The 12898-nt window shown below is 34.6% G+C and overlaps 1 protein-coding gene across 2 annotated transcripts in view; it reads left to right on the forward strand.

Annotated features, from left to right (window-relative positions):
* zdhhc2 (zinc finger DHHC-type palmitoyltransferase 2) overlaps positions 1-12898 on the forward strand; it is a 47526-nt gene that overhangs the window by 14457 nt on the left and 20171 nt on the right. Inside the window, exons 3-10 of one of the 2 annotated variants that reach the window (XM_034015719.3) lie at positions 835-929; positions 2259-2379; positions 2919-2988; positions 5102-5134; positions 5631-5751; positions 6807-6845; positions 7644-7776; positions 10167-10293. In XM_034015719.3, the coding sequence (XP_033871610.1) occupies positions 835-929; positions 2259-2379; positions 2919-2988; positions 5102-5134; positions 5631-5751; positions 6807-6845; positions 7644-7776; positions 10167-10293 (739 nt within the window). The remainder of the gene's footprint in view (positions 1-834; positions 930-2258; positions 2380-2918; positions 2989-5101; positions 5135-5630; positions 5752-6806; positions 6846-7643; positions 7777-10166; positions 10294-12898) is intronic. The other variant, XM_034015720.3, reaches the window with a different exon arrangement.

Genomic DNA, 12898 nt, shown 5'->3' on the forward strand with positions numbered 1-12898 from the left:
AACAGTCCCTTCTGAACAACCAGAGTTTCACATTGATGACCAAAATCACCCAGCGCAGTGCTTGTTGGTAAATGTAGTCCTGATTTCCCCCCACCCCCGACTCAAGTTAGGACTACATTTTCCCCTGCCCACAGTTATAGTGGAAAAATACTGCACTGAATTCTAGGACCTATGTACCTTCCCTGTACTATTCCCTGTACTTCACCACACATCCTCCCCCTCAGCTCAGACTCAACAGGGCGAGCAACCTGCAAGAAGAAACACTGTACACTGGAAATGCCATCTGCATGACCATCTTTTTTTCCCAGCTCTATGTTCAGTAGAAAAATGTAAGAGCTGTAGAGCCTTGCATTTTTCTCTTTGTTCTGCTGCATCCATGTGAGTGGAGCATGGTCCGTAACTTGAAAATCCACTGTAATGATCAAAAACAAGCAAAAAACAAACTAATTGCAGGAAGGAGCAGTTAAACGGTTGTTAGCAGTTTATTTCTAGTTTCAATTAAATGTTTTTAATCATGTTATTTTTCTGCCTCAAAATTGTCATCAACTTTGGTTCAATGATTCGCTTTGTCACCTTTAATTACTGATGTCAGATTAAAATAAACCTTTCTTCAGCTACAATTATTTTAACCACCTGTAACCATACATACTACTTTCCCTTTATAATGGCCTACTAATCATTTTTCAATTAACCATTTACTACTTGTTACAAACTGTTCTACCATAAGTGCCATTCCCCTTCCACCAGGAATTCATTATTTTGTTTCACAAAAAGTGACATGTTCAGTCCGTCATAGTAATGTGTTTTATTTTGTTTCATTTTTTTCTATTATAGTTGTTTGCGTAGTGGCGTATCATCTTTTTTTCATCATGTTTTCCTGGGCCTACTGGAAAACAATTTTCACAACGCCAATGAATCCATCAAAAGAGGTAAGTGACCAAAATGCTAAAAAGTTCAGATCTTCCACCTTATATTGGCAGGATCAAAATTGTCACCTTTGATACAGCAACTGCAGAAATACAGTAAACTACACCCTGGAGCCACTGCCATACACGGCCGCTGTCAGTTGTATTTAGTAAAACGCCAAGCTGAGGCATAATATATTGGAACCGCCATGAGATTTTAAATGGCCAACCGCCGGCAAACATTTGAACTGATCCTGACTGCATGCTGATCATTTTGCCAGCTTCTGTACCTTCACTTTGCGCCAAAATAAGATTTCCTTGAAACATGACAGGCTTGCTTTGTGTGGTCCAATTTCTTCTGATAGTAGTTGATATTACTGCAGGCAAGGGTTAGTTTGTGCCTTAGCGCACAGGATCCTAGATCCTTTTTGTCTGGATTATACAGCTGGCAAATGATGAACCATATGGAAAAAAAAAATAAAATTATATATAATTTTATATTCACTTCCCCACCCTGAACAGTGTTACATCCATCGTTTGAAATACTGTGTTTAATTGTTAATTAGCAGTTTACTAATAGTACAGATGTTTTGTATTATCCTTCAACGAATCACACTTATAATGTATTCACCTTGTAGTGTCTTGATGACAGAGATAGATAGATAGATAGATAGATAGATAGATAGATAGAATACAGATATATGGATGGATGGATGGATGGATGGATGTATTAGTCAGCCCACCACCGGTATTGTTCAGACCTGAAGATTATGATGAAACATGGCTAGGAAAGGGTCAGCATGCAGATACAAACACCAACAATAAGGCATGAAACCAACAAGCAGACAGAACCATTTCAGACAGTATATCTCATTTTTAAATTTCCACTTTGGAAGAAAGACCCTGTGTGGTTTTTCAAAAATGTATTTTTTATGCTGTACTTGTGTCCAGTTAGGGTTATTTTGTTGTGCACTTTAAATATATAGTAGGTGCTTACTCAACATATCGATGAAAATAATTAAAGAATGATTCATAATACATTCATATGCGGTGTGCTGTTTATATTTGCTACGTTGTCACATTTAAGGTGAAAAAGTCATCAGCTAAATTTTCATTAACCTAAATTCCACTGACTCTGGGGTCTACAGTAAACTCCATATAAATTAAAAATAATACCACCCTCGGTGCTTTTATAAAATTGTCTGAAGATGTAATTGCTGATCTCTATTATAGGGTGACAAAAATCCTAATCTCCTGACTTACATCAGCGATCTTTGATACAAAGCATCAGTGTTTTATTAGAACAATCAAATACAGCATATTTATGTTAATTAAATTACTTATTTTCTGCAGTTTCATCTGTCATATACAGACAGGGAAATACTGGAGAGAGAGGAACGGGGAGAGACCCAGCAAGAGGTTCTCAGAAGGATAGCCAAGGATTTACCCATCTATACAAGGACATTGTCTGGAGGTATTAATGATTGGTGTTTTGCATGTAATAAACAGTACTCACTTATAATAGTTTATGCCATATTTTGTGTTTTTCTATTATAAACAGGGTAGTCTGAACTAAGCAAGTGTGTTGAAAGGCTTAAAGGGACTGTTCCTTATGTGGACCAAGTTAGGCTTTTTCATATAAAACTGTTTGTAATCTTAAATTTAACCTCTAAGACACAGTTAAATGTTTCTCTGTGACATTTAATAATGGGTGGAAGGTGAACCAAAAGGTTTTAAACATTAGAAATACAAGAATATAAACTATTTACAATAGTGAAAAAATGCACGGGCATCTAAAACATGTTTTGTTTACTACTAGTACAGAACATGTTGGTGTGCTATACAATTGTGTCCAGCCTTTTGTTAAGATAAAAAATGTCTTTCACTTGATAGTACTTAGTTGGTAAGTTTTTGTTATGTTTATCTTTTAAATTCCTTTACTTTCAATTGAAGAAGGATGTGTCTTGAATGGACTGCGTTTCTAATAAAGTACTGTACATTTTATTTCTTTAGCTATAAGATACTGTGATCGATGTCAGCTTGTGAAGCCAGACCGATGCCATCATTGTTCTGTCTGTGATAAGTATGAAACCGATTTTACTTCTGTATTTAAATGACACTGGGTGATTCTTGAGGTTTTTTTATTTAGTGTGCCTAATTATTTTACCCCTGATTTTTTTTCTCCCCAATTTGGAATGTCTAATAATTTTCCCCTCACTGCAGCAGTTCCCCACACAGCTCAGGAGAACTGAAGGTTCAGTGTCCGTCCTCTGATCCCATGACTGAGCCAGCTGCCTCTTTTACACCCAGGAAATCGACAGCGGATGTCAGCGAGCTAACGACCTCTGGGCGCCTGGCCAGCAGGGTTCGTTGTAGCGTGATGAGGTGAAACTGCCCCTGCCGGTTTTGACTCCCTAACCCACAGGAGTGCTGAAGCCAATGCAACGCTCCCTTCGGAATCTCCAGCGAAGACCAGCCACTTCACACAGCCAGGACGCGAACATGCACTTATGACACCCTGCGCACCACATGGTTGCGCGTTTACAAGTTGAGCCACTCGAGGACCCCTCTCAAACGCCATTCAACTTAGCCAACATTGACACGCAGTGCATTATGGGTGGTCTCACATAGAGAGGAGAAAGCATAACCTGGGAGTTTTACTGTTCTTCTGTGTTGGCTAATCACTGGCTAATGACTCAGGCAGGGGCAAAATTACATTAGGTAGATAGATTACATTTATAATTAGGCATGCTTAAAATTCAAAGGTAGAGCACAGCACACAGTCACGCTAAAGAATCAAGAAGTGTAGTTAACATATTTATGGTGAAATATAGTTCAAAGTTGCTGCAGTATGTCCACTGTTTTGTCATTTCAAATATTTTCATAAAACAAACATTAAACTTTAAAGCTACAGTGTGCAGTGCAAAAGCACATCATGAAAAACCACATTTTCATGATGTAGGTTAAATGCTAGAATAAAATTGTCTCCATTTAAAAAAATATATAAACGTGAAATTCTATCCACTAAAATAAATTACTTTTATATAATCTCTGTAAGAAATTGGAATGTCCAGTGTGAAAACACAACAAGAAATAAATTAACACAGCATCAGAAGTAACACTATAGCATTAAAATGTCTAAAAATCCAAAATATAGCGTAACAGAAAAGCGTAACAGGACTGCGGAGTCTGTATCATCTGAACTCCACGTCTTCATCATCTGAACCTTCATCATTGATGGTGCAAGCAATTGTTTGAATCATTTATGCACAGAGCAACTACTTCTGGGCAGTTTTATTCTGTTCACGTGACACACAGTATGTCCCCATCGTTGACTGGGCAGAATCTGGTAAAACAGTTACGAAGATTCTGAGTCTAAAGTCTGGTGGAATTAACAGTGTGTTAAGATCTGTCTAAGTGTCTAAATCTTGGTCATGATGATATAAATTTAGTTTTCTCGCCAAAGTAACCCTAAATTTTATGTTGCTTTTATGTTACATTTAGGTTTTATGTAATTGTCACCATTTCTTTCTTAATATATATAGTTTTCCTTTTTCAGATCAAAGTGTTAGCTTCAGTTGCTGTTTAAAATGTGATAGTGCCACATGAGTTGAAACAACACCATCTTCTGTCTACCTAGAATTTAGTTTTTAAAGTTCTGAAGAAAATTGCGCTACCTGGATTTCACAAAAGTAGTTGATCTTAAAAAAAAAAGTTTCTGCAGCACAATGCAGTATGAAGCATGGCGCTGGTGAGTACTGGTGAAGTTTTCCATGGAACCCGCTGTATGATTGGTGAAGTTTTCCATGGAACCCGCTGTATGATTGGTTTGCATTATTTTATTTCCAGAATGTTTCCAGTTTATGGTATTGTCTCTTTTTTTTTGTGACCAGTGTAACTATAAGCAATTGTGCAGTGTGACCATGCTCCGGAAATTTAGGCCAAGTCTTCTGGATAAATTACAGAGATTGGTCAGCATTGGTGGAGGGAGTATAACTATGCTTGGCATCATCACAGCTCCACAACAAGTTGTTTTCTGCTTTGTCAGCAGAGCTACAGAGTAACAGTTTGCGCAACAACTAATTATGTATTTCCATACATTTTTATTTTTGATCATCTTTGTAATCTGGAATCAATGGGATTACAAACCTAAAAATCCCATATTTTGATTTTAACAATGTTTATTTTTTCCACAGATGTATTTTAAAGATGGATCATCATTGTCCCTGGTATGTGCTCTGAGTGGTATATTTTCAAAAGATATTAGAGTCTGTGCAGAATTGTAGTTTTTCATGCATGAGTAAGAAACCGCTGACATGCAGCAGCAGTTAGGAGTGTGCAGAGAACCCATTACTCATACCTGTAATCTTACTCTTATCCTTAGGGACCAATACTAGTAGGATACTCAAACTTGGGTGATGTCACCAGAAGTGGTTACAAAAATAAACAAAATAAACCTAATATGAACAAAAAAACAAACAAAAAGAAAAATGTTTTTCAATGATGTGTGTGTTTGTGGAAAGTATATCCTTGGGAAATCCTGTTTTTCAAAGTGTATTTATGTAGAAATTCACTGACAATAGCTCTACTCTCCTCTCCACTGAACCCCCCCGGATTGGTTCTTAATTCACCAAGCCAAGTTGTTTCTGTGTCTTGTAATAGTAGAATTGAATTTGCTGTGATTTCATAAAAACAAAACATATGTACTATTTATTTTTTTATCAGGGTGAACAATTGCGTAGGATTCTCCAACTACAAGTTTTTCCTGCTTTTTCTAGCATATTCTCTGCTCTACTGCCTTTTCATTGCTGCTACAGACTTGCAATACTTCATCAAATTCTGGACCGTAAGTTTTTGTATGCAGGGTGTTTGGGTTCAGTTTGTAAGCAAAGTGTGTATGTATTTTGTAACTCAACCTTGCGAAAGCTAGTTTGTTATACACAAATTTAGCAATGTTTTTAATTGTGGATTTGCAGCAGTAATCTATTAATGTATGGATCTAAAAACATGGCATGGTATCTATCCAATAACTTTAACTGTTTCCAACCAGGGAGACTTCATTTGTGATAAAATAGAAAGCATACCAATTGGGCCTATTCCACTTAAAAATTATTACAAATAAGCACTTAACTTAATTATTTTTACTTTGGCTATTCAACACCATTCAATTAAGACTTTCCAGCTTTATTTTCATATTCACCAATTGTGTTGTTTTATTGTGCATCTTTGTTCATAAACAATACATATTTATTTAATTTCGGAGTCCAAAAGTACAACAGACCTGCTTCATAACTAAAATGTTCTATTGGATTAGACTTGTTTATTTCTAAATGATGTATTTCTCAGTAGTATACAAAATGAAAAATTAAAAGCTGTTTTTATTTATTTATTTATTTATTTATTTATTTATTTATTAATTAAAAAAAAGTTTTACTGAGCATTGAGTACTATGTTACAAAATAATCCCTGTTTATCTGATCTGATTTAATGCCATCCATTCGTAGGTATCGCATTTTCCTTTATAAAAGAGATATGCATTGTGGCAAATATGTTTATGTATTTGATTTTATAATTATATTTTTTTAATATATACAAATGTACAGATTGTCCCTGCATTCCAGTTGAATGTGTCACTTAAAAAGCAGAAATATTGAAAAATGTATGAGTCATAGAAAAATAAGCAATTGGTTACGATGCCAAGAAGAACAGTCAAAAGGCTTTTGGAAAGTTATTTGAAAAAACTCCTCAGTAACCAATTACATGAACTTTAAGAAAGAAAGACAACTGTTAAGATAAATTTGATCTTTTGAAGTATTTTTAATGTAAAAGGTGTTGTAACTGAAGTTGTTTGTGAATTTTTTTTTTTTTTTTTGTTCTGGTACCATCTTTCAAAAATCGAAGGCTGATGGTAATGCACATAGGCGTCTTAAAGAATACTGGGTAGGACTCATGATCCCTAATCAGTACCATCACTGCTGACGCACGCTGATACTGTAGGTAATGCTTTAGAGTAGAACAGTAAAATGTTCTTTAGGGCTTGTAATTTCTAAACTGTAGGAATCAGTCTTAGAGGTTTAGTGTCTTAAAACATGATAGATATTTATACAAATTATGGAACTTGGAGATCTGTAAAAACACTATTCAGTGAAAAATTACAATACAGAATTCACATATGCATTTCCCCTTTTTCAAACATGCTTGTTTGTCCAAAGCTGTACTGAGATCACTGTTTGGGCATCATTGGCTTAATTTTGGGTTATATAGGCTCAATAATCTCTAATCCGTCCAAGGTTTAGGTTCTTCCTGGTTCTTACCAAATTAGACATGCAGATTGCATGTGTATTGTACATGCTTCACAAAATTTAAGATACTAGATTTACATATAGATGCATACCGTATTCTTTCTTATGTCCTTGAAATCATTTTTTTTTCAGCAGAATTCCTGTGTTATACCATGTGTTAGAAAAAATACAGTACAGTACAATCATTCAATTATTTCCAATGTTTTTAATCAGCACATTTCCTTTTGAAATATGCTTAATGTTTTGCTCCTCTTCTACTTTCCTTCATATAATTGTCTCTTGAGGTCTCTCCGGTTTTGTTTAGTGAAACAGTAGAAGCTTTTTAGTGAATATTTACTGTAAATGTTACTCTTTGAATGAATAATCCATGTAGAAGTACTTGTTATGTATGTATGCTCTTTATAAATGTATGTATTTATTTGCATGTGCTTCCCAGAACGGCCTGCCTGACACCCAAGCCAAATTCCACATCATGTTTCTGTTCTTCTCTGCCGCCATGTTTTCTATAAGCCTGGCCTCATTATTTGGATACCACTGCTGGCTGGTTAGTAAGAACAGGTCAACTCTCGGTAAGACTAGTTGTTGTTATATATAGTCGTATATTATTTTGTGGCCATTGCTTAGAATGCACTGTAAGCTGTTTTATCTTTTATCAGAAATAATTTAAGAAGAATTAAGTATGTCCAGCTACGTAGTGGAAACAGAATGAAGACAACAATGGGCCATATTCATAAAATGTAGTGTGTATTATCAATGTGCTGAATATGAAGCAACTTTTTTTTTTATTCAAAAACTAAATTGCATTTGCTAGAACTTGCTGCACTGTACATATGCAAGTGGCAACCTGCTCTGAATCAATAAGACTAGCCAACAGCCTTCCGTATCAAGTCCGCACATCCTGGAACCAGTGAATCTTGGGAAAAGTGTTGGCTTTCTTTCTCTACTGTAACTGGCAATAATATTTTTCTGGATGGGGGGGGGGGGGATTTTAATCATCTGTGCTCTCTTCATAGATTCTACAGTATATAAGCTACAGTGTTCTTTTTCCTTGTAAATCAATAGCTGTGACATTAGGTCATCAGATCAATACGTCTTTTATAAATTAATGTATTTTATTTTTTATTGTTATTGTAACAGGAGAAAATATGTTGCCACTTAAAATACAATGGGTTCTATTGTATGCATCTAATCAGTGGTCGATCTAAATACAGCCATTGTTAAATCATTGAAAAATTGTGACTTTGACAAAACCAACATCTATATTGGAATATAGGAGTATTTTTGTATTAAAAGCAAGAAAAAAAACTTCCTTATTTTAAGGATGCCATATTAATTGAATGTGTACTTGCTGTCTTTGATTGTTTATACAATTTTTCATCAGTTTATTCATAAAGTCTTCATTGGCTATTTAGGAAGTATGACCTCTTCTTTTACATTTAGACCTTCACAAAGAAATATGTTTGTCTTATGAAACAAAAAAAGTTGTTGAATTAGTCTCTTAGGTTAAGTAAAAAAATGTTCTCTCAGCAGACTCTATTTTCCAAACAATTTATAATGGTTTTCTATAATTAACTTAATTAAAAAAAAATTTAAAAAATCTTTAGACACACTCCAGTAATCCTTCCTTCTTACTGAAATGCATTTCTGAAAACTGATCTCTTTTCCTGTCAACTCCTATTGCTCTTGATTTTGTGAGCTGTGCTCAACACTGCTTACTCTGAGATAATAATGGAATCTATCTGTTCCCAAGTAAAAAAAAAAAAAAAAACTGATACGCTTTAGGCAAGATTTGGAATAATAATGTTTCCTGCAAAAAGATATTTTTCAAGTGTTATAATGGTGCTTGATTTCACATGTTGTAAGCAGCCCTGTGGTTTTACTTGGCCTGATTACCACTGATCTTAGACTAATTTCACCTTCGGTAAGGTAGCCTTGATGGGTGTTAATCGAGGTCTGTGAAATCACCCCTATATGTTTTTGTAAATCTGCCACCACCTTTATTTCTAATATGTCTTCAACCATTTCAGATGCAAACTTCATATATTCAGTGTTATGGAAACTCTACAAATGTGGCTTCCTTATTTGGTCATAAGATTTTTTGGACCTAACGCTTTGAGATATTGGATTCATATTAGGTACACACCTGTATTCTATTCATATTAGGTACACACCTGTATTCTATTCATATTAGGTACACACCTGTATTCTATTCATATTAGGTACACACCTGTATTCTATTCATATTAGGTACACACCTGTATTCTATTCATATTAGGTACACACCTGTATTCTATTCATATTAGGTACACACCTGTATTCTATTCATATTAGGTACACACCTGTATTCTATTCATATTAGGTACACACCTGTATTCTATTCATATTAGGTACACACCTGTATTCTAGGATTCTCTACGTCAAGTTCTGTCATCGATTTTGTACAAAGTTTTATTTTTACAAAGCTGCCACAACAGTATCAAAGCCTCTTAAATCGGAGACTATCTGATGTTATGACGTTTTATTTGCAGGGTAATATAACACTGAATGCTAAATGTGTTGGTGACCTTGACATTGACCAAAATGATGCATGATGTGTTTTTGTTTGTGTTGGTGAATAACCTGTCCTCTGTAAAAATATATTGTCATTCCATCTCCTTGCAGAGTTTAAGTTTAAAACAATTACCAGTGACAAATGTGTTATTTTTCCTGAGGCCTTTACACATTTTAATTTGCTTCTATTGTGCATAGGCAGTGTATTAGCGACCATTGGAAGACATGTTACTTAATAACTTCCTCTCAAACATAAGTTTTTAGAAAATCATCACCATTTACAATTTATATAAACGTACATTTCTGTCACTTGCATATTATCTTTGTCATCTGTCATATGCCTATTTGGAGCAATATGTTGTGCTGTTACTCATGACCATTGTTTTTGTAATGCTTGGTCTTTTTTCAGAAGCCTTCAGAGCGCCTGCATTTCGTCATGGAGCAGACAAAAATGGTTTCAGCCTTGGTTTTGGCAAAAATCTCAGGCAGGTGTTTGGTGATGAGAAGAAATATTGGTTTCTGCCTGTTTTCTCAAGGTGAGTTTTTATAAAGAAAAATAATAATAAATAATGTTTACTGTTTTCCATTTTGTGTAGTGCACTGTGGCAGGACAGACGCCCTGCTGCTGTAAATAGTGTGTGTGTGGGAATGTTAGGTTGGCAGGGATGGGGTTAAGTCTGTCCCTGACAGCAATCACAGGTGTGGCCATTCCCCAGTTATGTAATTTATGCTAATTTGTAGGCTTGTAACAATAACGATAATAATCTGATTATCGATTGTGACCCCACCATAACAAATCAATAATATTTTAATGAAATCAAATATTTCATGAAATTAAAAACATGTCTTGTATATATTAACTTACTGTCAAGAACGTAATCTGTGTTGCTTCTAAAAATTTCTGACAATATGTGTCTGTGAACAAATACAGGATGATCATGATGCAGAGATCAAGAGTAACCTGCTTTGTTAATGTATTTTATACATATTGTTTTAAGTCAGTCCCAACTGTAGCCATCTGTCTTGAGCGAAACTAATAATATTTAACATTACTACGTTGTCACATGCCACTGTTTCAGAAATATATATTGTAATAAAACTTGCACCCTTCAGGTTCTTTGCCCCTTTAAAAACAGACCCAGGACACAGAAATGGAGATTTTTTTAATAATCGCAAAAAAACAAAATAAACACCTAGCTCTAATGAGTACTAACTAAACACAACACAGGAACCTAAACTAACATGCAGGATGGCTAAGCCGTTTACCTGACAAATAACCAAATAAATCACACAGGATTCACAAAATAAATCACACCAGCTTTAACACTACTTTTTTTTCTTTTACGGTTGCACACAACTCCCAACCGGGCTCTTCACTCTTCAGCAGCCTCAAACAGACTGCCTGCTTTCTTTAAATACCCTGTACCTGGCTCTAATTTACAGTAATAGCCAGGTGCAGGGGATCATTACTAATTAAACAATTAAACAAATGAAATTAAACAATTAAACAAATGATGCCTGTGGCCTTCTGGGAGATGTAGTCCTTTTTCCCCCCCAGGACTACACTTTCTCAAATATATATATATATATATATATATATATATATATATATATATATATATATATATATATATACGTGAATCCACGTGGGCGAAACGCTTCTCTTAGGGCATTTTAGTTGCAATGTGGTATGTAGATTGATTAGGCCTATACATGTATGAAAGAGATATTCTACATATCTTGGTTGCGATGTGGGTAGTAACTCAATTAATAACTCCACATGTATGAAAGAGATATTGTACATATTCAAGTATGGAGACGCAAAATAAAATTATCAACCGGAGTTGTCGCTGTTGAAAAATTACGATATAGTTGTATTCACTGAAGATAATTAAAATCTAAGTGGCTATGCAAAGTCATGTAAAGTTTTGATTAAAATATGACAGCAAAAAGTGACATGCACACTGGAAGAGGCTGCTGCTTTCAATAGCGGAAGCTGGGCCACGTAATTCATAAATTATAACCAATAGCAAATTTTAAAAAAAATGAGAGATCGAATTATTTCCATGTGAATTGGCCTTTGGATCGTGTTAATACGATCATACTGACCACGATCGTATAAACACGATAAAAAAAGCACTTCATTTTTATAGACTTACAGGGCCACCATGCTTTGCAGTACTGGCTTGAAACACACATCAATGGATAGGGGAGGGACTGACGTTCACTTCCTGATTGAGTGTTTTTTTTTTTTTTGTTTGTTTTTTTGTTCGTGTGACGTCACTGTAAATTTTGATGTATTTGACTTAATTAAATTAGAACATTTATTCGGCCTCGTGTTTTATTATATATGTATTTACATATTAATATCAAGAAACGAGTGGATATAAGCATATACTATTTCATGAACTAAATGTATCGGGTACTTTTTTTCCTTATTACTGATAATGAAATAAGTAACTATTTTATTTATAAATATTTATTTTGAGAAAATAAGTCGTAGTGTTCATTATTGCTTATAAAGACCCTGAGAGTAAATGTTTATTATGTCATTGCCATCACTCAAGTGAAACAATGTCTTGTAATCCGCCCAATGCAATATTTTTCAATAAAACTTTCAGGAAGTATTGTAAGTTCCCTCGGGTCCTATCTCTAAGCAGGATACATAATAAAAATTACTTAACTTAAAAAAATAAAAAATAAATAAAAAATATTGTTGAAAAAAAAAAGTGAAAATGGCTTCTAAAGTACTTTATAATGTTCCCCAGAGTGTTCTGAAAAAAGGATACCATTTTCAAGATGCTACTATAAAAAAAATGGATTTTTAGTGAATTTATAGGAAGAGAGTCAACTACAGCCAAAAAACACCTGGTCCTGGGGGAGCATCCCACTGAAAAATGCTGGGTCCTGAAAGCGTTAATTTACCATTATGTTTACACTGGAAATTTGTCAGATTTTACACAATTCAAGGCAAAGGCTAGTGATGGCAGGAATATGAAAATTGGAGAGTGCTATATTTAAATGCCAGTGTATTTATCAAACGTGTCTTAAAACATCGGAATTTGTTTAAATGAGTTTTTTAAACCATGCTCTATAAAAAGAGGACTTATTGTTCCTTTAAACTGTTACTGTGTTTTTTTT

The sequence above is a fragment of the Acipenser ruthenus genome, chromosome 2 (assembly GCF_902713425.1).
Source record: "Acipenser ruthenus chromosome 2, fAciRut3.2 maternal haplotype, whole genome shotgun sequence".
Taxonomy (NCBI): domain Eukaryota; kingdom Metazoa; phylum Chordata; class Actinopteri; order Acipenseriformes; family Acipenseridae; genus Acipenser; species Acipenser ruthenus.